Source organism: Clytia hemisphaerica, unplaced genomic scaffold (assembly GCF_902728285.1).
Source record: "Clytia hemisphaerica strain Z4C2 unplaced genomic scaffold, Clytia hemisphaerica genome assembly, whole genome shotgun sequence".
In the NCBI taxonomy this organism is placed as follows: Eukaryota; Metazoa; Cnidaria; class Hydrozoa; order Leptothecata; family Clytiidae; genus Clytia; species Clytia hemisphaerica.
The window spans coordinates 583,426-609,622 of record NW_027103590.1 but is presented as its reverse complement, the minus strand read 5'-3'; the positions used below and the strand labels follow the sequence as shown (position 1 = coordinate 609,622).

General features: G+C 36.4%; 3 protein-coding genes across 3 annotated transcripts; 1 reads left to right on the top strand and 2 right to left on the bottom strand.

Moving 5' to 3' along the window:
• The first annotated feature begins 206 nt into the window (after nt 1-206).
• On the top strand, nt 207-5,530 carry LOC136801536 (uncharacterized). Its single transcript, XM_067058177.1, has 6 exons — nt 207-292; nt 600-1,010; nt 1,492-1,788; nt 3,273-3,401; nt 3,641-3,671; nt 5,002-5,530. Exons 1-6 carry the CDS (start codon nt 232-234, stop codon nt 5,051-5,053), a joined length of 981 nt encoding a protein of 326 aa, XP_066914278.1. The 5' UTR covers nt 207-231; the 3' UTR covers nt 5,054-5,530.
• Nucleotides 5,531-6,357: 827 nt separating this feature from the next.
• On the bottom strand, nt 6,358-14,231 carry LOC136801535 (alpha-(1,3)-fucosyltransferase 11-like). Its single transcript, XM_067058176.1, has 4 exons — nt 14,126-14,231; nt 11,768-12,155; nt 11,194-11,316; nt 6,358-7,251 (listed from the first exon to the last, which is right to left on the bottom strand). The coding sequence occupies exons 1-4, from the start codon at nt 14,160-14,162 to the stop codon at nt 6,390-6,392; spliced, it is 1,410 nt and encodes a 469-aa protein (XP_066914277.1). The 5' UTR covers nt 14,163-14,231; the 3' UTR covers nt 6,358-6,389.
• A 2,876-nt stretch (nt 14,232-17,107) lies between these two features.
• Nucleotides 17,108-20,921, bottom strand: LOC136801534 (arginine and glutamate-rich protein 1-like). The gene is made up of 5 exons (XM_067058175.1): nt 19,545-20,921; nt 19,119-19,351; nt 18,482-18,707; nt 17,940-18,023; nt 17,108-17,566 (listed from the first exon to the last, which is right to left on the bottom strand). Exons 1-5 carry the CDS (start codon nt 19,611-19,613, stop codon nt 17,399-17,401), a joined length of 780 nt encoding a protein of 259 aa, XP_066914276.1. The 5' UTR covers nt 19,614-20,921; the 3' UTR covers nt 17,108-17,398.
• Between the last annotated feature and the right edge of the window lie 5,276 nt (nt 20,922-26,197).

The window sequence follows — 26,197 nt, the reverse complement described above, 5'->3', positions numbered from 1 at the left end:
TGTTTACATCTAAAAATTGTGTAAGATGCAATATTATCAATATTGCTCCTTTTATGTTAGGGAGAAGTGTACTATGAACGATAGTAATCTCCCAGTCGCATCTAGTCCCGTTCCGTCACTGAGACCAAGGAACTTGCTTAGAACACTTAGACATGGGTGTTTTAAAATGCTGTTTCATTCACACTTTAAACTTCTTTTTCAGAAATATATAATTTACAAGTTTCGAGAGCAATGTTTATATGTCTCACCCATGCACTCCAACTATACATACTGTTCTTCTATTTGCGTCTAGGTAAGTCATTTTTCAGGTATTTTTAGATTATCTGGTGAATCACATAAGCTTTGAACTTCTTTGAGTTTTTAAACCTGAAAGTCCATAACAATCAATATCAAACAGAAATCCATCACTCGTTCAAAATTAGTGAATCTAATACGACTATTGCACGGCGTGTTAGTGTGTCGGGTTTTATTAATTCGATTTTACTGGGAAAAGAAAAATAGAGCGGTGACAGGGTTAAATGAATGCTAGTGTTTATTGTAGCTCCAACTTTCTACCCGGCTAGAATCCAGGCTAATGTCATTTGCGTTTTATTTCGTAGTAAATAGCCTCGAAATCAAACGTATCGGAAATGGAGAAAAAATCGAAAGTGGTGTTGGAGAGAACCTACAATTCACTTGGAAACTGGACGGTTTACCTTCAGAAGATGCTAATTTACATTTCCGACTTTATTACAAAGAAAAGTTGCAAAAGCAATACCAATTATTATCCGCAGAAAACAGCGGAAAGAAAACGGAGACTTTGAAGCTGGAACAAAACGAACATGCTGAATTAGGACCCTTTGATTTAAACAAAATTTCTGGTTCGTGTCAGATAGATTTACCAACTGCCACGTGTACTTTTCAGCTGAACGAGGCTGATTATACACACACTGGAGAATATTTCTTTAGTTATTTTCATGTTGGTGAGGTCATGGGTCAAATTCGTGATCGAATCAGCCTCAATATCGTTGGTAAGTTTGTTAAATTTCTCTTGTGAAAATAATTTCTTGACTGGAAGATTTTTAAATTTCGGTCAAGTCGAAAACAGAGAATTTACATGCGACTGATTCCCTTTGGTAGCTAATTCGCTATGTATTAAAGATAAACCATAGTTCGTATAAAAACCCTGGTTTGGAAGCCTTCTGTTTCTTTCCATTGTTTCTTACTTGAACTTACTTTGAGAAATTAGATCGTTTTGCTCACTTTTTGATCATGTGATTGAATCTTAAACCAATCCCAAGAGGAGTACATACTTGGTAACGTGATCAAAAACTGTTGCAAATCGATTTTTATCTTTTGACATTAACAAAGGAAAAAGCTAACAAAAAGTTAAAACAAAAAGCTTCCAGAGTTTTTGATACAGACTATGGGTAAACAGATTTCTGAGTTAATCAATGTTACTCCTGAAATATGTGTGTCCGCTTATTCTAAATTTCAGATTTGTCTTCTTAGGCGGTCCGGACAGATGCACAGACATTATGCCTCCACAGAATGTATCATGCTACATCAATACTATCATGAAGCTTTCTGTCGACTTTTGTGGTAATCCTGAACCGAAACTAGTCTGGAAAGTTGGTGGTGTTGTTATTAACGGTACTGTGGATCGCAGTCTAAAGGAAAGACATACCTATCAATACGAGGTTCAATTTGATACTACAAAAGAAAAATGTGGTCTGGTTGTCTCTCATAGTGCAATTGGTTACAGGAAAGGAAATGTGACTGGCAAAACTCTGATCCTTTCAAGGCCAGGTATTGAAAATTATTGTTTTCTTTAAATCAAACATACAAACAAAACATTTTTTGACGATTTATGTTTAAGTTTCTTTCTAGAAGATCTATTCTAAAAGTAAATTCAAAGCTCGAACGTTCAATAGTAAAGATTTAGACTTGTACACGATTTAGTAAATTGCTACACTCGAGGGAAAATCTCATTGCTCGATAGATCATTTTGAGTTAATAAAATCCAATCAACTAGAAAAACTTTGTACTGTGAACCATGGATTGTATTGATATTTACGTAAAAGGGAAATTCTTATTTAAAATGAAGCGCATTTACTAAAATTTTCAGTTCTAAATATTATTTGAAATCTCAAGGTCAAATATATACATTGCATTGCTAAAACTTTATCTGACGTCTTACAACGTTACATCCACTGACCTTTATATACCCTGGACCAAGCTTCTCAATCCCAGCCAAGCAAAATCTTTGATCGGAGTTTTTTGAAAATTGGTACCCTAATGGCGGCACTGGTGTGGCGTAGTGGTGTAGTGGTTATCGTGCTTGACTTCTGTCCAGGAGGCTCGAGTTCGATACCCACCGTGGCACAACGATTCACTTGGCAAGTAATGCTCCTTCGCCCGGGTCAACCCATGCCATGTGAGGGGAATCGGGTACCATAACTCTGATACAAGAGTATGGATAGATATTCCAGACATTGTGGTGTGCCGAGACACTTAGGAGGTTCTACACCTGCGAGGACATCCGTTCTCCCGTGTAGTTTGAGTGTCGTGGTATACACCATGGCTCGGCAGCTTGCATCTGCAGGGTTGCAATGTCTGCTTGCGCTGTGATTCCTACTCCACCGTGGGTAGGACCCATTCCGATGCATCGGAGGCCTTATCTATCTATCTAATGGCGGCACTACTCGATAGCGGTGTAAATGCATCGAGAGCGCTAGGTCTACTTTTCCTCAAATTCTTTTGATGATGTAGCGGCGTTAGACGTTAATTTTTAACATTGCAATTGCTTCTCCTCGGTACCAATTCCAAAAAAACTCCAATCAAAGACGGCAGATATTGCTTGGTCCAGGGTTATATAAAGGTCGGTGGTTACATCACAATTACCCCTGTGTTTTAACACCCAGATTGAGTAGTGGTACCATTATGGTATCACTTTTTTAAAAACTTCGATCCAAAGATTTTTGCTGGTCGGGATTGAGTAACTGCCTGTATGACTCATTCCAAGTTCATTGACTTCAGCACTTAAAGGGACATTAAAGTAGTAAAATGTAAACATTGTGCGAACCACGTGTCTTTAAAGAGAACAATTAAAACCACGTGTCCAAAACAAACTTGTAAAACAATTGAACAATAAAAATCAGCCATATTTGGCTTGATGTTTTATTTTGACATGTGACATTTGTTTTGATTTTGTATCTGCTGCATACAGTTTGTTTACGAATTTCGCAAGTACTGTTATGTCCCTTTAATACTTCGAAATCTTTATATCTTAGAAACATTAAGTGGATCGCCAGAAGGCCTACAACTCCATGCAACAGTCGGTATCGTAGTCGCTAGTGTCTTACTTCTTCTCATTGTCCTCGTCGTCATATGTTGTCGTTATTGCAAGAACAAAAGAAACAGTAAGTTGATATCACAAATCAATAAGGAAGAGCTAGATAGGGTACTTTGGCTGAAAGTGTGCCGTCGTGGTTAGATAGGAAATCCTATCTATGCCACGTGACATCACAATAGAATTTCAGCGCTTGACCAATCAGAAGTTTCACGGATTTGGATTATCGGTATTACGAAGTCCCGAAACACCCCCCCCCCCTGCATGATGTTGTTACGTTTAAATTTTTTTTTTTTTTTTCATTTGTAGAAAATCCCAAGAGCAAGGAAGGGGCAACTTGGTAAGTCGAAGTTTCACTGTTTTTCGAAAATTTCAATGTAAAAAATTACTCACAGAACACTGTATACTCCTAATACACGAGTTGCAAAACTATATCAATGGCAGACAAATGTTACTTACCGTGAAAAGCACAGGTCAAAATCATATATTAACGCTGTGCCGACGAATCGAGATTCTATTCATCGTGCAATTAACGAAGACAAAAGTAACCATGACGACCATCCAAGATCTTGGATGAAGTTCAAAGTTGATATTTTTATTCCCATCTTTGAAAACACAACTAAAAAATATCATCAATGTTTTTTAAAAAGAGTCAGTGATAGAGAACCATAACATAAAGTCTGTCTATTATTTCGATTCAATTAAAAGTGACATTTCCATAATTAATAGTTTAGTAGTTACTGTTATACAGTTGGGGATCATGTAAAAGATTTCTTTCGAAAGAAACTCACTTCGATTATACTTGGAGGTTTCTGGAAGGTTCGTAAATAGTAAACTGCATACTGATACAGTCTGCTAGACATTAATAAGGTAATATTTGCTCTTCATCTTTGATTCTTTCTACAGTGATTAGATTGACACATGCGCGATAAAATTTCTAATATTGGTCATCAGAGGTTAATATATTATTTGAAAACTTAACCTCTGATACTCAGGGTACATGTTACTTGCTTTACAACTTACAGCTGATAACTTTATTAGTGTCAATAAATTCGAACCAATCAGAAACAAGCACATAAAATTTCGAGTAAAAGCGTGATTTTTCTTTAGACTTTAATTCTGCAACCTGTGTCTTACTAGTCACTTTTAGTGCCTTCCATTCAATGAAATTGAGCTCTGGATACACCCCTGTCTCGCTGTCCCGGTGCAACTTTTTTCTTCAGTGGGGATAAAATCACTATTGAAATCCCAATGGGGATAGAAATTCTATCGTACCAAGGTTAAAAAATCCAGTGTTGATGGTTTTTGAGTGCAGTTTTCAAGCATTGAATTTCGAATGGAGACGAAATCAACTTGAATGTCCCAGTGGGGCTGAAATTCCAGGGTATTTTCCTATCGGGGACGAAATTTTCCGGTGCGGCCGGGGTATTAGCGGGTCTGTGACATAGGGGGGGGGTGTCTGAATTTATACTACTCAACGAAGCAATGGTAAAATAACACTTTTGAATATCTTTTCAATCAGAAACATGAAACATACCGATCATTTTGTGTACTGTTGAAACACGTCAAATGACCTTGCTCTTTACCATAATGTTTAGAGTTTAAGATTTGTATCAACAAAATGGCAGTTTTTTAAGTTGTAACAAAGAATGTATTTTTTTATTTTTTAGGGGTGATGATTCAGCTCTAGCTTCAGCTCCTTTAGCCTCTGAAAATGCTTAACATAAAAACTGCAGAAGTCAGGCTGAAGATATGAGACAAAAACGAAATCGGTGAGGGGTTTGAGAACCAGACGATTCAAGCATCGGCCAAGTATGATTCTTCTCTGGTGCAAAACATGTTTCAATGTTTATCAAACGCCATTGGGGCATATGGAAATTAGATAAGCGTTATTTCTTCATAAGCTATGGGGCATAAGCAAATATCATAAATAAGAAAAACTATTCTAAACAATGGAACGGATATGGCTACTGTATTACTTGGTATGATATTTACATCAAAAATTGAAAGTGTTTGGAGATATTATGATGAGAAACTGCTGGTATACAAAACTATCGAGAAATTTCTAATAAATTTCTAATAAATTAAAATTAATTAAATTTCTAGGACATTCCTGTATATATTTGTAAATAGTTTATTTACTTTGATTTATTTATTTGTATTTCGTTTTTTCAACTTAAAAGATTGTGTAGAAACTTTAAAACTCGCCTCAAAGACATCTACAAAACCACAGATAGTAATAAGCACGAAATTATCATAGAGGTATACCATCAGTCTAATGCCTCACAGCAAACTTTTTAATTTTAACAAGTTACAGGGGAACCTCTAATTAGCGGACACCATCGGGGAAAGGGGTTAGTGTCCGCTAATTAGAAGTGTCTGCCTTTTAGAAACTTTTGATCTTGGAGCTCCAATTTTGAAATTAGGCCATCCCAGGGTGTCGAAAATACAAAATTGGTGTCTAAAGTACTTATCTGCAGACACTAGAATAGAAGGACAAGAGAAAGATTATTAAAACGCAACAATTTAGTTTTTAATAAATAAAAGAAAATCAGTGATTTATGATTTCTTTGGCCAACCTAAATTCGTTGAATGGGTCAAGGGAAAACTGGAAATTTGTAGAAATAATTTGAATAATAAGACTAATAAGTGCATGAAATAAAAATATCTAAAATTTTTTTTTTTGATTTTGGACGTCTGTGACCCGTTTGATATTCAATGTTCGGTAATTGGAGAGCTAAAATAGGGGTTTTGGCTATTTGGCTTTGCTAAAATTTGTCCGCTAATCAGAGGGTTTGCTAATTGAGTGTCCGCCTTTTAGAAACTTTTTTATGAGGATTTGACAAGGAAACGACCGGGGGAAATGAAGTTGTCCGCTAATCATAGGTGTCCGCCTTTTAGAGTGTCCGTTAATTAGAGGTTTTACTGTATAACAAAGTGCAAAGCGTCTAAAAGTTGCATTGGTACTTACTTAAGAAAACTTTTTTACTTTCAAAACCCCATCAAAACAAAAAAACGACTGACGGTTTACGCGTTGAGAATTGGATTTTTAAAAAAATCAGGGATATCTATCAGTCTTTCTCTTCAGATATTTCCTCTCAAATGTTTTTGTGTCGGTTTCATTAGCCTGTAACATCTGTACCAGGGCTTTTGCTTCCTCGTTGCCATAGTTATATACTGTTTGTTTATAATAATGGTCCTCATTGGGCCGTTGTATAGTGCGGACTGGCAAGGAACAACCTAAATGTGATTGGTCAGCTACATGTGGTGGCATAATAGGATGTTTATTCCGGTCTTTTAAATGTTGTTTTAAATTTTGGTTACGAAGATGAAGTTGATCACAAACGTAGCACGTGTATCCTGAAAACATATAATGTCCAAAATTTGTTTTATAATTTTTGTGAAGTAACTTCCAAGGCTGGTTCTTTAAGATGTTTAAAAGTTTTGGATTTGTGATGGTCTTTGTTTTCCTGTGTTGTAAATATTCCTCATAAAGCGTATCGTTGGCGTTCACTGCGATTAAAAAATCAGCTAAATCTTTCGGTGATTCGAAATCATCTACCATTATGATTGATTTGTTGCTAGGCATCAAATCACGTGCTTCTTTAGAACCCAAATAAACCGGTACCGATCCAATGCATAATGGCCGGAACACTTTTTCAGTCATGTAATCTTTGCAACGACAATTCTCAAAAGCGATTTGAAATTTGTACTTTGCTAAAAAATGATAATATTTTTCGGATGAGAGTTTAACAAATCCGTTGATTTCTCTTGGCATTTTCTTGTTGTTTACGCAAGGTCCGTACGAATCAATTTTGATGTGTTTCATCAATTCTCGGACATATGCGTCTCTATCGGACGGAGGCTCACAATCGCGTTGTACGTAAACAGCTATCCCAAGTCCTTCTTTTTTTTGGAACCTTAAAAAAGAACAGATTACAGTTAACAAAAAAAATTCTTTCTCACTTAATTTTTGTTGGAGTATTTCTACAATCATGGTCGTAATATTTGAGAAAAAAGGGAAATCCACCGGGAAGTTTTGAAACCACAATCGATTTGTAACTGCTCTAAAGTAGGTTGGAAGGGTAGATTTTTATCTCTGAGTTTTAACATGAGACTTAAAACTTACGACCTTAGGATCTGAGGATCCAAAAGTTCAAAAAAGGTCCAATAAGGCTCATAATTGCCCCCGCAACGAGCGTAGCGAGTGAGGAGGCCTTCATAGCTTCACGCAAGGATATTGGACAGGAATCTCGAATCTTTGCGCGCGTTTGTTCGTATTGTATGTTCCGGCCAATTAAGTGTTCCGCAAAAATATGGCGGTAAATTATACAGCGGTAAATGTTATACACATTTTCATATTACGTTATATGCTATTACCATTATTATATATTGCATTTCATTAGTTTTGATTTAGGATTGAAAAGCTGAAGCGAGTGTTATAAATGCAAATTATAGAAAAAGTATATAATTACACCATAACAAGGATTACAATATTACTTTTGCAAATCAAAACAAACAAAATGGCAGACTGGTTATGATGATGAGCTGATTCGATTCATTGAATGGAAAAAGTGTTTTGTATGTCTAATTTTGTTTCTTGTCTTTAAAACTGAATAAATACTGTAATTTAGTCAGAAGTTCATTTCAGCAATGATTTCAATTCTTTTTCGGGAATCTTTAAAGAAATTTGCTCAAGTTTATTTTTGTTCAAACTTATCAAACTGTAATTTATATTGTCTGTTATTTTATTAATAACTACCTTTATTGTTTATAGAGCTTCTTAAGCTTTAAAGACCATTATATGGTCGTAACTCGGGAATATCTTTCTTAACTCGGTAAAACAAGATACCGGCAAAGTACAAAAAAGTAGAATGTAGCATATGAATTCAAAATTGAATGTGAATCGATGTAAACAAACTTTTTTTTTGGTCTTCAAAATAGATTTACCTCACTTAGAGTGTTTTCACTGTTTGTTCAGTTTCAGTGTGGTAAATCTATTTGGAAAACCTGAAAAAATTTGTATAGGCGCATACATTCAACTTTTTCAGTTGTGATAGCCTACGTAATAACTTGCGCTCCAGTAGTTTGGTGAAATAGCTCCAATTCTGGCTTTCCAAGTTAGGAGGGACCTTCCCGAAGGCATTTAACGGTGGTTAGACTAGGCACACAGACAGTCATACAGAAACACCATAAAGTGAAAGTATATAGCTATAAACTCAAAAAGTCTAGCTTCCTGAAGGCACATCTCTTCATTGTCTGCGCTGCGATCATCTTAATAGATTCAATCAGCTTTTAGTTTGGAGAAAAGATTGCATCATGAAAAAGTACTATGCACTTTAAAAAAAATTAGGCGCATTTCAACTTTTCTCGACTGTACGTCTGAATGGACCACAATGGCATATCTTTATTTTTCTTTTGACCAACAACATAAAAGATTTTGCTTGAGAAGTACAATCAAAGCGTAGGCAAGTGGAGTCCGGGCCTTAGCTAGGATTGGTTTCTATTTCGTCCTATTTAAGATGGCGCAGAACTTTTTGATAAATTTTATCCGCAGTATCCTCTTGACTATTGTTTATTAGGCAAAGTAGCAATAGAGAATCAATCAATCAATCAATCAATCAGTAATTAAATCAATCAATAATCAAATCAATTAATTATTCCTGATTATCTTTTATGTTTCAATCTTTAAAGCATTAAAAGCTTTATCTCGTCAACCTGTTCCGACAAGCTCGTTTCTTGAACCCATCTTACATTTAAAATCTATTCCATGTAAATTGGAAGTTTGTTTTGCTACCATGTACAAACCACTCTCAAGGAAGATACTCTCGGGTATCTAATAAACGTACATGTACGTTTATTAATTTTAACAAAAATTTTCCTCAATTTCAAGTGCCTACTTTTGTTTCTAATGATAAATATCCATCTTTGACTTTTGAGGTTTGTTCTACTCGTCAAAAGAAAGCAAATTACCCAACATTTACCCCCTAACCTCATTAAAAAGATCCTTCAATTAGGTTTGCATGCCTCCATTTTCGACCCTGTACGTTTATTCGCTACTGTACGTTTATTAGGTACTCGAGTAGTCTAATTACTCTGATATGGTTTCCACATGATAGCAAAAATGAATGCCAATTTAAGTGGAATACACTTTAGCTTGCAAAACATAAGAGTCATTTCTTTTTAATTAGATTTTTTCATGTCTTCGTCGAAACCTTAATTATAACTAGGCCATCGTTTTTATTTATTTAGATGGAGTGTTAGTTATTGTTATTATTTTCAGGAAAAAAGAAAATCTTTTATTTCTTCGTTTAACCAAACGTGTAGTTACTTACTATTTTTTTGTCCCCATGCATTTCTTATAATCTTGCAATTGACATTGTTATGATTATACAATTTCTATATTATAATACGCTTAAATCGGAACTCTCCCATTCTCGCATGAGGCTTTTTCGCTAGCGATTTTTAAATACACGGCAATTTTTTTCGCGCCTTTTTGATTGTATATTCAATTCTATTCGCCAAGTGCACTTCCATTCAAGAGAGCACATTTCTCCTTGATGGAGAAACACAACTGACTGTGCAATAGCACTATCAGCATAATTTATAGTTTTTTTAAAAAAAGTTTATGTCGGTTATGAAATAATTTTGATTCACATGGGAATACGTCGAAGATAAAATTTGAGTTTTCAAAAAGACATCATATTTATGATTACCCTTGAGATTAATAAAGCTCCGATGACATTTACCTTCTATTTGATACTCTGATAAAAACATTTCAATTTAATGGACTTGACAATATGAGAAAAGTTGATGACTTATTCCCAATTCAATTATGAAATTTTTTAATCAATGTTTGCTATTTTTTGTTCTATTGAGATAGCAAAATGAAAACGCTTTTACTTACGCATTGAGTTTAATTGTTAAATAATTGTTGACTCTGTTAAGAGGTATTGAAAAAAGGCACTCTTTATATTCCACCGTAAAGCACTGTGGTCTTTGGAGTGATCGGTGTTGCCAAGTACCTCTAATACTGAATTTGAATTTCTATTTGTTTTTTATCTTCATCCTTGCGTGAGGAAAATAATAGTCTTTCCTCTCCCAAAACCCCAAAATAAAGCACGTTTAAAGTATGACCGATTTCTCGCGAGAAATTTTTAACTCAATTTTCACAAATATTTGCATGAGCATTATTTTTAGCGAGTCAAGAACATTATTGTTTGAAGGTTTTCAACAAAAGAAATTATGACAAATTTATACAATTTAATAAGGAGAAGAAAAATCAAAATTCAACTAAAAATACTTTCACCATATTTTTTAATGTGCATTAATTTTAGTGTCCCCTTAAAAATTTTAAACATCAATTTTTACGAAAAAGGCCTAAATTTAAGAACATTTCTTCTCGCAAAATAAGTACATTTGTATACAAATCCCTACAAGTTTCTGAAAAATAGAAAAGCGAGCGAAGCGAGCGTATTAAAAGGAGTAAGAAGTCGTCTCGGACGACGCCGGGACGGCTAGTATTATAGAATTCTTTAAATATTATATTGCTGCGGTGGCATGTTAGTGTAAGCTATGTACTAGTATAGCCTGGAGGTCTATAAACCCGAGCCAAATTGAAATATCCGATTAATTTTGAGAGATGGCCCAAGTTCGACTTTCTCGCCCGAACTCCAAATTTCGAAAATTTAGATTTCGACCATGATTGTAGTAGCATTGGTTTTAAACTAGAATTCAAACTCGATGCTCTTATGAAATACAGTTTTTTTTAACAGAACAAGTTTCAGATATTGAATCAAGGTCGAAAATACTTCATGTCAGATGTGGCAATCTCTCATTAGAAAACAAATACTTCGACTAACCTATTTTTGTCAGCAGTTGTGACGTAATACTCTTCGTCAAACCATTCGTCAACGTCACGAATAAAATGTGTCGTTAACGGGTAATCTGATTCTCGTCGGAACGTTGCCGTGTGATTAAAAACACTGAGAGAAAAAAATGAATTCAGTTATTCCCACGATGTCAAATATCCCCAAACTCAAACCCTGTCCTTTAGCTCGTTTTTTTATCATTCTGAAAGCGACTAAGAAAGGTTGAACCAACGTTATTAATAAATTCTCTTGTTGAGTAAGAAGTATGGTTGACAAGCTAGAAATGGCATGGTAAAATCATTACTGGTTTTTTATAAGAACAAACTATATAAGAACACAAGGCTTCGATGGCCAAAATATTAAAAACAAGTTTTAAGAGCATGTTTAGGCTTTACGGGCTCTAAAACACCAAATTTTTGAGGAAATTGCACAAAGATACTCACAAAATAGTGAAAGTAAAAACATTTTAAGAAGATTTTAGACGTAAAAGTCAAAATGTTAAGAGCATTCGAGGGCTTCAACTTTTGGATGCGTAGGTACTGAAAACTATTTATACTGAGCTTACCTTATACCTAAAGGATCAGACAAAATCCAATTATTTTTGGGAGATTCTTCATGAATTAACGCCCATTCATGGTGAGGCAATCGAGGCAAAGGTAAATCATTTGCTCTAAAAGATGTGCCATAGAAAACAAAAGCTCTTGTTGTATTTGACCAATAATATTCTCTGTTTGAGGTCACATGACATGGACCACGTGGACATTGCAAAATGGTGTCTTTTTCATCATGCGGATAAAACGAGTTTGTCCACCAAATGATCGTTGGATGTCTACCATTTTGAATGACGTAACGAGGGTCATTTAATGTTGGATAATTGTTGATGTTACCAAGGAAACGAGAGATGTTGTCTTTCTTGTTGGAAGGCTCTTTATGATTGGGAAGGTGGAGTAAACCTATGTAGTAGTATAGAAAACGATAAAATATACAAAACCATGTACCACACCATCCCTACATTGATCGCTATTTTATCACTGGTAAGAGTAAACCTTAATAGCCCTAATATATTGAGCTTAAAGTCCCGAAAGGTTTGTTTTCAAATAGACGCTGTTTTAAAAGTAAAATCCATCGCCATAAAGAAAGCATTAGATTCAATCCGTCATTCCAAAAGCCGTGCAAATCTTAAAGCTTCACATTTTCTTGCTTGAAAAAGGCTGAAGACTTCTCTCCTTAGCTATATGGGCTTTAACTTAAACTCAATATTGACTTAAAGCCCTTAAGTCTTTCCTTACAATTTTCAGAACAAAATTACACAATTTGCTTCAGAGTACTTCAAGTTTCATGTTAATACAATCATCAGTTGTATCATGCTCCTTCCTTCGCCTTGTAGAGCACTCTTGAAGCATCGCTTAAACTTTAATACATATAGTCTTTCCTTAGTTATCATTTTTCAATTATGAAATTGAAAATATGCTTAATTTAGTAAAGTAAGCATTCACAAACTCTAGCACCTGGTACTAGTCTCTAACCTCAGAGCCACTTGCACCCGGGGGGGGGGCACTGACCTTGACGACCGACGGGGACGTGCCGCTGGAGTTTCAAAAGTCGATCCTGTCAGAAATGAAATTTGATGAAAAATAGACCCTGTCAGAAGAAAAATTTGATGAAAAACCTACCCTGTCAGATTCTACTGTGAAAAACCTATACCCTGTCAGATTCTACCCTGGAAAACCTACCCTGTCAGATTCTATGTTAAAAACCTACTCTTTATACACGTTTTTCGCGTTTTTCGTAAAATATAACGTGATATCAACATTTCCAGGCTAAAAAACTACAGCATTGCATAAACATTAAAGAGGCCCCCCCAGCGGCACCCCTAATCACGCCATCACGCAAACCGCTGGGGGGGGCCTCATTAAACCTAGTCTGAATCGCAGACCTCTACAAAACCACAGGTAGTCTATAAGGAGCACGAATCCGTTAGTGGATGCCAGCAGCCTACATTAAACCTCAATACCTGGAAAACCGACCAAAAGAATCGACGACGAGAGTTATGAAATTACAAAGTAAACATATCTTTAATATTATTCAAAATCATCACTCTGCACTTCCACAAAATGTGTTTCAAAGCTAGAAAGGTCATACGATCACATAAGATTCCGATTCCCGCTCTAGCATTACTGGCGCTTTGTGTGGGAGATGCACGATCCCTGCAAGACTCAGAAGTCTTCGATTTCGAACTCGAAAAGAATACAATTTTCAAAAAAAATTTCTGGAAACAATGTTGTTAGTACCACTATTCAGCTGAACATTTATTCTAAATAGTTCAATAGAGGTATCTTTGAAATTAGCCTAAATTAGTCTCGATCCGTTTAAGAGGGCGCAATGGCGGGCGTGTGGTGCGAGACAACAGCAGCAAAGCGCCTGTGTTGGCCGTGCGATAAGTATTTGCAAAAAGCTGTTTGCCCCTCGCAGGAGCCTGCTCACCGCTGCGTCAAAACGATTTGCAAAAGAACTCTACATGCAAAAACGGCAAAAACAGACCCTGTCAGACACACATCATGAAATTGCGCCCCTGTCAGATCAGAATTTTGCAATTTTAGATACCCTGTCAGTAATTCTGCAACACTGAAAAAGGTACCCTGACCAGCGGCACGTCCCCGTACCTATTTTTGCTTAAGTGCCCCCCCGGGCACTTGCACCAATATTTTTTGATTTTACTGATGGACATGAATAGAACCCTGGAACGAGTTATGGTGCGGGGACTCTTATAAAAATACAGGTATTTAAAGAACATACTATAAAAGAACATTTTAAAGCTTTGCAAAATTTTAAAACAAACCAATTTCGGGAAATGGTTACAAAGAATCAAAAAATGGCAGAAATAAGAACATTTTCAGGCTTAAAACTCAAAAAACTTTCTTACGAGATTTCTTCTGAGCCAGCGAGGCGTTACAATTCATGTTCGATTGATTGTTGACATCCTTCTTGTAGCATTCTTCAAAGCAAACTGTTTGGTGTTGTAAGTCCAAGATAACGAGAAGGTTGAATATGAAGGCTAATAAGGAAGGAAGCATTTCCAAAGTAGATTAAAAAAAAAAATCTATAACAAAAGTTGACCAAAAAATACAAAGTTGCAATCTATGTTCTTTATAGACCGATACTGTTCAACTTTGATGTTTGTTATCAATTGCTTTGCATGAACAAGAGATAATTATATCGGCATTCCTTTAGCATTATTATAATCATTCTTTGACATTTGATGACGTTGAAAAGTAGCGGTTTTTAATTACTAACTTTGGCAACAACTATCGAAAAAAACGTTATCCCTTCGGTTAGTTCGGAATCTGAGCTTTTGAAAATTAGTATTCCTGTTTTAATTTGATGTGCTAAGTTTACAAAAGAGCATTTTTCTTTAGTATGCTATCCCCTATTTTCAGAGGGTCGAGTATCACAGTTAGCTTTCTGAGAAATGTGACCTGTGACGATAGAGCATGAACATTTTTATTGCGCCATGATTCTGATTTCTAACTATGGAAAGATCCAGACGGTCGTAATCGATAAAATCGATAGCTAATCGATACTAATCAATATCTAGTTCATCAATTAATAACGATAAGCTATCGATTTAAATCGATGATCGATTTCATCGATTACGACCGTCTGGAAAGATCTGTATGTTATATTTTGAGATAATTGGTTTGGGCTCCATTCAGGTTCTAGATTGTCATTGTTACTTTTTTTTCTGGCTAAATAAAATATCGATCTGTGATATTCACAGTTTAATCAACCTTATTTCTTATTAATTTTTTCATTATATTTGGTCGTAGAAGACAAAATAATCGTCTTCATTTTGTTTCCTCATTGCAAGCTCTTTCATTACAATTCTCAACATTTTCAGACTCAAGAAACATTTTGTCTAACAACAGAAAAATCATAGTTTTGTTGCGACCAAGCAGTAATCTAAATTTCCGGAAAATACAAAATACGCTACACACCGTCACAAAATGTTGACGTCCGTCTAACGTTCCTAACATCTTAGACTAGCAAACTATTCTGTTAATTAATCATGTCAGAGGGCGGGAACATAAAGGCGGCGGGCGTTTGCTAGAATAGGAGCTGCGTAGGAGAACGAGCAAAAGTTGGTGAGAGGCTGCTGATTAACAGTTTTCAGCCCTTGCCGCCGACAAATTTTCTTACTACGCTTACCTAACTCCTACGCTCACTTTTCCCGCGTGATACTGTTCCAGCCCGACTGGCGTGCCAGTCTACTAACATCATTACAACGTTAGATGAACGCTCAAACAACATTGTGTTGCAAGCTTAGAAAAGAACTTACCATACTTGTAAAACATGGTTAAGCTGAAGTCTTTGATGCCAGTAAATTTGCATTTCTTAAAAACAATGAAAAAGATCCAGTAATTCTTAGACTACAACACAAGCACTAGGATAATCTACATTTTTTAAATATTTTTCCAAGTTTATGATTGGGGAGAACTTCGCTTATATAACGACTGTCAAAATAACCAAATTCGTTTCCAGGCTCCTTGTCTCATTACAGTCTATGTTCGAAACAGTGATGTAATCTTAGTGAAGAAGGTCCGACTAATCCGAAAAGATGTGATAATAGCATCTAACGCTAACCAATTCCTTTTCTATTTGACAAACAATTTCTTTTGTAAGAAACAAACAACCATGAAACGCTGATCTTGAAATACGGTAATTAAAATTCACTTAAACCCTCCACTAAGCTATACCAACCACCGTCATATCACAATACAATAAAACAATGATTTCTCCCGTCCAAATTTGAGCGAAAACTGCACTCATTCATCTTGCATGAACAGAGTTTAACTTTTCAAGATTTTCTTTGATTATTTTTGTGTGAAAACGTTTCTTATGTTCTTATAAAAAAATTCTTTCAATAACAAACTTTGGGACACTGGAGACGAGTTTCCTATGGCACCATCTTGATAATTTGCCATGTTAGATTTGGCAAGTAAGTTCAAAAGAATACCTTTCCCTAGTATTCAAAACAAAGTTAGAATTAAAACAGCTGCAATTTTCTTTTTCCAAAAAAACTAGCACTTTGCTTTTTCTTGTGTAAATGTAGTAAAGAATATAATTTCGGGTTTTTACTTGCTAATCAAACATAAATCAGACATAGACCAGCTTCCGAAATTCCGAAAAGGAATAGGTTTTCGTAGGGCACCCCTTAAATCCTAATCCGGGGTCCCCCCACCCTTGATTCAAAAACGACCATACGTGCGGCCAAAAATTTGGCCTTTGAAATCGGACCCTTACAGTGCAGAGAAAGTTTTGAGCAAATTTGAGCGAAAAATCTACCCTTACAGTGCATTTTCTTGTAAACTTTTGACCATTTTCAGGTTAAATATGGTCACATTTTCGAAATTTTACACCCGAGTGCAATTTTTCTCATCTTTGCTGAAACCCTTTGGTCGAAACCCTTACAGTGCACAGTTTTTGAGTGAGTCGATAGAATTTATCAAGGGTTCCTTTTACTAACGATTTTTTCAACACTTATTGTCAATTGAAATACAATTCATATGTAGGCATTAGAAGCAATAGATGGCACTAGGAACGTGTTAAGTTCGCTGCTTTTTACTTCGTTATCTTTTCAGAAAAATCGGAAAATCCCCCAAATCTGAAATAACCCCATCTCCAACCGTCGACGATCGAAGCTGGATTTCATGAAGATTTCAAAAATGCAATAAAAAAAGTTATGGTATCAAAAGTTTTAGCCATCTCAAGAGGTTGTACCAGGTTGTACCGGTATTTTGACCCTAGGCAGTGAATGGGTTGAAATTAATTATTCAGCACATCACATTTGTGGGAAGCTTACCATGTCAAAAAAGACATGATAAAGAAAGACAATAAAGATAGAACGTTGTTTATTACTTTTAACATATTTTGTAAAAAGAATAAAAATATACATAATATCCAAATAAAATAATAAATTTTAAAGAAAAAATGTGATTTTAAAACTTACGACGTAATCCCCCAGTAGTACCTCTCCAAGAAATCATGTAAAGTATACACGAAATGTTCGTTCAATTTATGACCATTAGACGTGACATCGTGTCAACAATACACGAAATGTTCGTTCAATTTATGACCATTTATCAGATAACATATTTACAGTGTCCATCTAACACATAATCTTACCCGGACATTCATTTTATTTGGGTAGGCTTTTCAATCCAAAAGACAATTTTGGTCTCGAGTTCTTTTTATTTAATATCACTTCTTGTGCTTTTCTTTCGTTTTTCTTAAAGTCCGCTTCGATTTGTCGTTTTTCGTCCTCTAAGCCACGCTGTTTTTCGAGCATAGTGAGTCGTTCTTCGGCCTAGTAAGAAAAAAAATCAATCAATTGAGTCAAAAGATAGGGTTGAAATAAATAAGGACAACTATTTACGGCATCAGTCTCTTTTTATGTCTGTCTCAGTGTTAAAGAAAGAATCAAGAGTAATTCAGTAATAAGGATTTTTGCAATTATTGCTGTCAGTATTGAGGGCGATTCAAAAGGCGAAGGCATTACGGTGCAACCACTCCCGTTATTAAGTTAACTTCTAGTCTCATTTCCACTTTCGCCATTTGTGGAGTTGTCAATATTGGATAGCTGCATCTCGTTGCGAATAGCAATTCAAATGTATAACACAGGGAAGGATTCAGAACTAATAAATATCGAAAATTCTTTCATTTATAGTTAAGAAACTTACCAATTTTTTCTCTGTATCTTGGACTTTCAAATAGGCTAGGTCGATTTCCTTTTTCAGCCTTTCGATTTCTTGTTTTAATTGCTCCTACAAAAGGAAGAAATATTATTGCTGTGTGAACAAAGACTCCAAAAAGAATATTGCTTAAAAATGGAATTGCATTATTTGTTTCCCATATTTCTCTAGGAATTGAGTAATGAAGTCTTTGACTTGGCTGGAAATGTGTTAAAGTCAACACTCTCTTATTCGTCGAACCTCTATTATTTGAATTTTTTTTGTAGTCCGAACTGAAACATTAATCCCTTAAGTTGAAATCAACTAGATCCCCCCCACCCGAAATTCGAATCTTTCTCTTACACACCACTGCAATGACTTATGAAATTATGCAACTTTTCTGTTTGTTTTTTTACCCAATACGTCACTTTTTCTATTGTTTAAGTGACGTATTGGGTGGAAAATTCTAAAAGTTCTCAGAAGACTCTCCAGTGGTGCATATCATGAATTCAAAGAACCAATCTAACATCCTAAATAAAGTGAAAACGTACTTCTTTCAATTTGAACTGTTCAGCAATTTCTTTCGTCCTTCGTTCGTATTCGCCTTCCAAATGATGTTCAACGTGTTTCTTGGCTTCTTCTACTTTCCGCATCACTTCTTCATCAACATCGATTTTTCGTTTAGCTAACTCCTCTTCTACTCTCTTCATGACCACATCTTCGATTCGCCTTTGCGTTTCTTCTTCAATAAATTTCGCTTGCATCTCTGTTGCTCGACTGAAAAAGCAATAACAAACTTCATATAGTTTTTGATGTTACAACATCAAAAGGGCGAACAGGACACATTTACAAGATGCTTGTAAAATTACAGCCATATAGAATCAGTGATTGATGATTTATTTTTGTCCTGTCAGGACGAACATATCATAATTCAGTTCACATTCAAAGAAGGCTAAAAAATACCACTAAAGCATCAATTTCATATAAAATTTGATGAGAGATCTTAAACACAACAGATAGGTTGATATCACGTATACCAGCGTATACGGGAACAACATTTTTATAAAATTCCAAAAAAAACATTGATAGTCTGTACATTTTAGTATATTTTTGATCTTGATGGGAAAACAGAATCAGCTGGAATCAGAACCTTGTTGAAAAGATAATTTCGGCTAAGACTTGGCTTACATTTTTCTTTGTCTTTCCATCTCTTCATTTTTCATTCCTGGTTCCACTCTGGTATCATCATCTTCATCAGCAAATTTATCCCTGCGTTTGGTGGACCGTCCAAACCGATCAACACTTGGTGATCTGCTGCGACTTCTTCTTTTAGATCGAGCAGGTGACCGACTACGATGGCGATGACTGCTTCTCTTATGCCGATCCCGATCTCTGTCTCTATCACGCTCTCTTTCCCGATCCTGAAATTACACAAAAAAAGAATGAGAGATTTACTTAGACCAATTAGCTATAGACGGCTACAATAGAAAGGCTAGAAAGCCCAGTTGAAATAAGACAAGATAAACAAAATATAATTATCACAATTGGAAACAGTGCCAAATCAAAACTGCTGTATTTAAAAAAAGTTTGAAAACGATGCCATCCTGCTCTTACCTTACTTTTTCTTTTCTTGGGTGATGTACTACGACTCCTCGAGCGAGAATTTGATCTACTTCGAGGCATTTCCAGGTATAAATTTACTCTAAAAGTTTGATCCAAATATTAGAAAAGGGTTCTCTATAAATGCTTGTGTCGGCACCAATTTAAAAAAAAGTCTAGTTTCAAACAAAGACTAGATCAGATTACACTAAATCAAGATCAGTTTTTAGGGTATTGAAAATTATTACAAAATTTTATTCGAAGATTTATTAAAAAAAAGTCTTAAAAAAGAGCTATTGTTTTTGATTAAGTGGACTAGCTGTATAAAAAGAACTTTCAAAGCTCAAATATAATACTACGTACCTGAAACTTACCCTCCAGATTGTTGTAAAAAAGCTTTCTACTTCGAGATAAATTCATTGTTGCAAAGGAGGGAGTCCTAACTTGCCTGAGATGCTTTTGAGAATCAGTAGAGGTGTAAATACAGGCTTATTGAACTGATAGCAATACACAGTATATTATGAAAACATTTCAAAAATTAAACACACACAGATTGTGAAAACCAGGTATGAGCAATCACATTTATTTATTCGTCTGGTACATAAATGTCATTTGTTTAAAAAATATTCTAGTAAAGTACCACTACAAAATATTTATCAAACAAAATTTTTGTTGTTGAACGTCTTCAGACGTCTTTCAATACATAACGACAAGTAATTTTGTTGAAAGTTTTAAAAATTGGAGATTTTCTTCTTCTTCTTCAAGCTTGTCTTTGTTATGGCAAAACTGCTTAGCTTTTTTGTTTCGTTTTCCAGATATCACAATGTCAGTTGAATATTTTTATGATTAAAATTTTTTAACAAATACAGCTTAAAGCAAAATACAAAACCTTCCTACAAATTCAATAACTTTGTTAACAAAAATTGGTCTTTTTAGGCTTTTTATTGCACAATACTTAATAAAAAATTTGTTAGTTATAATTGTGATTACAATCTTTTAAAAGCTATCCAAAAGTCATAGCTCAAAACTCGTTAGTCCAGGATTTGGAGCTCAACTTCACCATGATGGTGGAAAAAGGAGACTCTGACTATCTTCCTAATCTTTAAGGGGGACATTGATGAAGCCCAACACTCTTCAACACAAAGTTTTGCAGATGACACAAGAATTATCAAAGACGTTAGAAAACATTGAGGATACTCTAAAACTTCAAGGAGACCTAAATTCAGTTTATTATTGGTTGGTTGATAACACCATGGAGTTCAAAGGTGTCAAACTGAAGTTACAGCAAAGACAAGCTACACAAGTAGAAGAAATTCACAAGTATGATTATGTTGACCTTGGAGTGGTGATGTCAAATGACTGTAAACTCAAACACCGCATAAGCTGACAGACAAAGTCTTGAGATTGTCCAGAGTAACTGTTTTGATTCGGAAAATCCACCACCCTGAAAAGTCACATTGGTCAAGATGACCAATAGATGAACCACATGGACTGACATGGAGCTTCCTCAAAAACCTTATACCAAATAACAACCAGTCAGATGGTGAATGACCTGTTTTTCAACCCAGACTTGGTCAATTGTAGGAGCCCCAGAACATCAACCGTCTTACACATTATCTGATATAATTTCTTGTCAAATTTAGCCAATCCTGTTCAACTCTCTCCCAAAATAACTGAGTAATTTGAGCAGATGTCCTTTCTTCTAACCTTCGAATTAAAATTGGACAAGGCTGGACTTATTAGTTTGATGTCATCTGACCAACCCCACCTAAAAACGTACTGACCGAAAAAGTTTTATTGCTGCATAGAAAAGTCTTACATAGATCTTGTCTTGATAAGCTTAAGATAAGAATTGCAAACTCACTTCTAGCCCTCTTTTCAAAATTACCCCAAATATCACACAAATAACAGAACTTGATGCCATCTTATAAGGAAAAAAACCCCTAGAAATCATTAATGACCACCGGCGTCAAGGTGAAAACATGACTTAGCGCTGACATGGCACCGCAAAATTCTTGAATGAGCTGGTTCATCTTTTCAATCGCGTTTTTTTTTAGTAAACCCATGGTAAGATAAGACTACAATCTAGCACATGCTGCTTATTTGAAAATCTACAGGCTGTCTGGAATTCGAAAAATAGAAGAAATTGCTACCCAATTCCCCTATCAGGGGGGATCGGGTTCAATAATCCGAAATGATAAGCCGTCGTCGAACATAGAGGTCGTCGTCGCCGCGCATAGAGGCCGTGGTCGGACATAGAGGTCGTCGCCGGACATAGAGGTCGTGGTCGTACATAGAAGTCGTCGTCGTTCATAGAGGTCTCAGCCCAATTTTTTTCGGTCTTTATTTTATAAGTTCTGGTCTGGAAATTTGACAACACAGTCTTCAAAATAACACCTTATCGTATTTGTGTATAGCAAAGTCACGGCAGAACGTCGTCTTCTTCGATAACATAGAGGTCTTGGCCGGACATAGAGGTCGTCGTCGAACATAGAGGTCTTGGCCGGACATAGAGGTCGTCGTTGAACATAGAGGTCTTGGCCGGACATAGAGGTCTTGGCCGGACATAGAGGTCTTGGCCGGACATAGAGGTCTTGGCCGGACATAGAGGTCGTCGTCGAACATAGAGGTCTTGGCCGGACATAGAGGTCTTGGCCGGACATAGAGGTCTTGGCCGGACATAGGGACATAGAGGTCGTCGTCGAACATAGAATTCGCCGGGGCGGTTCGCATCAACGAAGGCGGTTTATCTGGCGGGGTGGTTCTTGCTCAGGGTGGTTTTTGAGAAGCGAATATTACCCAGTTTCCCGTGGCGCGGTCAGAGATTCTTGGAAATTCTTGGGGGAAAAAAATTCAAAATGGTAGCTAAAATGTAAACAAATCGGTAGCGGCAGCCAAATACAAAAGCGAAAGTAAATAAAAAATATAGGAAGGTAGAATGAGCGCGAAGAAGTTAGTTGAAAATGTATCTAAATTTACCAAAGAAGAAGCATTGGAGTGGTTAAAAGACATTGGTCTTTCTTCAACAGGTTCCAAAGATGAGCTGATCAATCGAATCAAACGTTTTATTCGCTACCCAAAACTTGTAAAAAAGCTGAAGAATAAAGCTAAGAGACATTACAAGTTTTCGTCCAGTTTGAACCCTTTGGAAATTCCTCCTTCTACTGCAAAGTGGTCCAGTAATCATGATTCATATCCAAACATCACCAGTGAACAATTCAAATCTTATGCTTCGCAAAAATCAGAAGGAAGTCAAGGGCAGCAGATGAAGGCAGTTAGAATGTTTTAAAGTAGGAAGATAGTTTCAGTAAGGACAATCCAAGGACTTGAAGAAGGTGATTTGTTTGTAAAAGCCATGATCTTGCTTCTTACTTCGCGCTCGATGGCAATTTCAAGACATCGAGTAAGAAGCATTAGCGAGCGTCGAGCTTGCTTGGCTAAAAACGAAGCGAAGAACCAACAGAAATGCCTACAATGACTTATATTGAAAAAAAATCATCACCCCATTCATTGATCATTGATTAATTTCCAAAACATCTGAAATCTTCCAGACGACTTTAGAGTCTGGCTGGGCAGAATAAAAATCAGAATGGCCACTTATCTGCGTCATCCAGTCTATCAAAAAGCTCTAAGTGACCTCCAGGCTAATGATCCCGTTGTTCGACGGCGACTTCTATGTCCGGCCAAGACCCCTATGTTCGACGACGACCTCTATGTCCGGCCAAGACCTCTATGTTCGACGACGACCTCTATGTCCGGCCAAGACCTCTATGTTCGACGACGACCTCTATGTCCGGTCAAGACCTCTATGTCCGGCCAAGACCTCTATGTTCGACGACAACCTCTATGTCCGGCCAAGACCTCTATGTTCGACGACGACCTCTATGTCCGGCCAAGACCTCTATGTTATCGAAGAAGACGACGTTCTGCCGTGACTTTGCTATACACAAATACGATAAGGTGTTATTTTGAAGACTGTGTTGTCAAATTTCCAGACCAGAACTTATAAAATAAAGACCGAAAAAAATTGGGCTGAGACCTCTATGAACGACGACGACTTCTATGTCCGACCACGACCTCTATGTCCGGCGACGACCTCTATGTCCGACCACGGCCTCTATGCGCGGCGACGACGACCTCTATGTTCGACGACGGCTTATCATTTCGGATTATTGAACCCGATCCCCCCTGATATTCCCCTCACATGGCATGGGTTGACCCGGGTGAAGGTTCATTCACTTGCCAAGTGAACCGCTGCGAGTGGGAATCGAACCTCAGTCGCCTGGTGCAGTAACCAAGGTCAATGATCACTATACCACAGCGCCTTTTCCAGGGGAGTTAGTGAAAAAAGTTCATCAATACCCCTGTACAATTTTTTTTTGGAATAGCCCATTGCCTGTTTAAGGACAAAGGAGAGGGTTTAGAAACATAAGAGAAGAAAATGGATAAAGTGAACCTGGCTGGGGTGGCTGTAGCCTGGGTGGCTGATGCCTGATGGTGTAGAAAGAAAATACGAGAACTTTTTAAATAAGTTAAGACTTTGTATTTCGGGTGGTTTCAACTGTCTTCTATCCTCCTTTTCCTATCATTTTCTACACAACAACTACTTTTTATCCTCATTTTGTTCCGTTCGTCCTTGCACTTTTAACTTACTTGTGTCCATCTTCTTCGCTGACTAGCTCGGCCTTGGGTCCTCGGGTTTTCCGAGTTTTTCTTGAAAAAGCAGTTGCCCACTAAACGATAATCAGATTTCCAACGAATAGCAGCTTACAAACGACTGCAGTGTGATTACCAACTTGGTTATACTAAAGATGGTAGAAAAGCTTCGGAGTCTTGTTTTCAGTTGGAATCCTTTTCAGTTTTGAGGAAGAAACACAGAATCAGACTACTTGATACAGGAGGACATCATGGAAGTCTTCATAACATGATGCTCGTACCCATGCTCCGAATATTCATCGTGTAGAGGCTTTTATTTTTTTTTCAGACTGTATTCCTTTTGCCTTTTCCTGCTGTTTTTAGACCTTTTTTCGCCTTTCGGCTTTCCCGCCCCCTCGGCTCGCTCCGCCGCCATAATCCAGACGTAATTAATCGAACCAATCGAACTGTATTTTTAATCGAACTTTGTCGAACTTAATCGAACTTTGTTGGTCGATTAATGTTCGACTAAGTTCGGTTGTCAAACTTTAATCGAATACTCACAAATTCCTCAAAATACAAAGTTCGATTAAGTTAGATTACTGAAATCGAACTTAAATTTAACAAAATTTTTTCTGGAATGGCCTATTTATTTGAGGGCTATGCACACCCGACTTCACGGTATAGTATGCAAAAATTATGGTGGCTGGATTGCCGTGGTGAGATTTTGTAGTTGTAGAAGAAAGATCAAATTTGCTTCTCTTGTAAACTAAAAATAATTAGATTATATTCGCTCCATCTCTAAGAACGAGCACTTCAAAAACCATAACATTAGACATAAACTTGAGCTGAAAAATCACCATCGAAGGTGCAAGAATAATCCTTATTCGGCTGACGGTAAATTATTCTCCTGGGAATAGTACCGCAAAAAACATTGATCTAAACCCCCTGATGATTTACAGCAGCTTTTACTAAGGAGTTGCGCTTGACCTTGGGGGGGGGTTTAATATTTACTTGCAGGGGAAAGAACATGTGGCGACATAATTACTGCTTTCAATTTGCTTTGAAAATGTTTTGAAAGTTTGTAGTGTGTACTCCGTTAGTATAGACCTAACTCTTTATACAAAAATTACCGGAAACACATATTTGGACTTTGTACCCTATGCTGCACGCAAGCACTTAAAAGCCAAAGTCCCGCAAAGGTGGGACAAAAATTAGTTTTTTGAAGTTTGCAAAAAAACGCCACATAGATAGAAGATCTTTCAAATTCAGTATGTGAATAGAGCAGTAAAAAATACAACTTTTCTATTTTTCTTTTTCTTTGCAAAAGTTCTAGGAACGAAAATAAAGGGATAATAATACAGTAATTGAATACTATCCATTGATGATCCGCGGCACTATCGTAAATCTAGAATTGCTTCTCGTACTTTTTGCTTGAGAAAATGATTGACAGATTGAAGTGGGAGCTCGCAGGCATTCTGCGAGCATTCTCGGCTCAATCCTGGGACCGCACTGAAAATGGTAGATTGAGCTGTGATAGATCATTTCAATGAAAGTTGTTGGAATGTTTACAAGGCTCTTGACAGAAAATCGTTTGTTTTATTGTCAACGATGAAAGTGTGGTTATTAATTTGTTAGATCTGACAAATTGATGTTTATAAGTGCACATTATTCTGGTTTTCATGTTATTAGATACTGTTTTAGAGCTTTAGAGCTAGCCTGTCCATCTTTGTGGAATTTTTGAATGGTGTTGAAACAGAATATGTTATGTCTTTAAGAACGAATTTCTAAAAGGCTTTGTTGTTTTTGAAGAGATTTCTTTCTGAATCAAAAAAATTGATCTTTTATTGTTCTAATGAGTATAATATCTTTTTATGGGATGCTTGGTTTTCTTTTTAATCTTTACGTGTAAACTTGCATATGTTTTGCATATTTTTCAACCAAATCCCACCGCGGCTTTTGTTCCTGTATTTTTGCATACGATTCAAGATGGCAGATGGAAAGGCGAAAAGGTCTATACATCACCTTTCTCG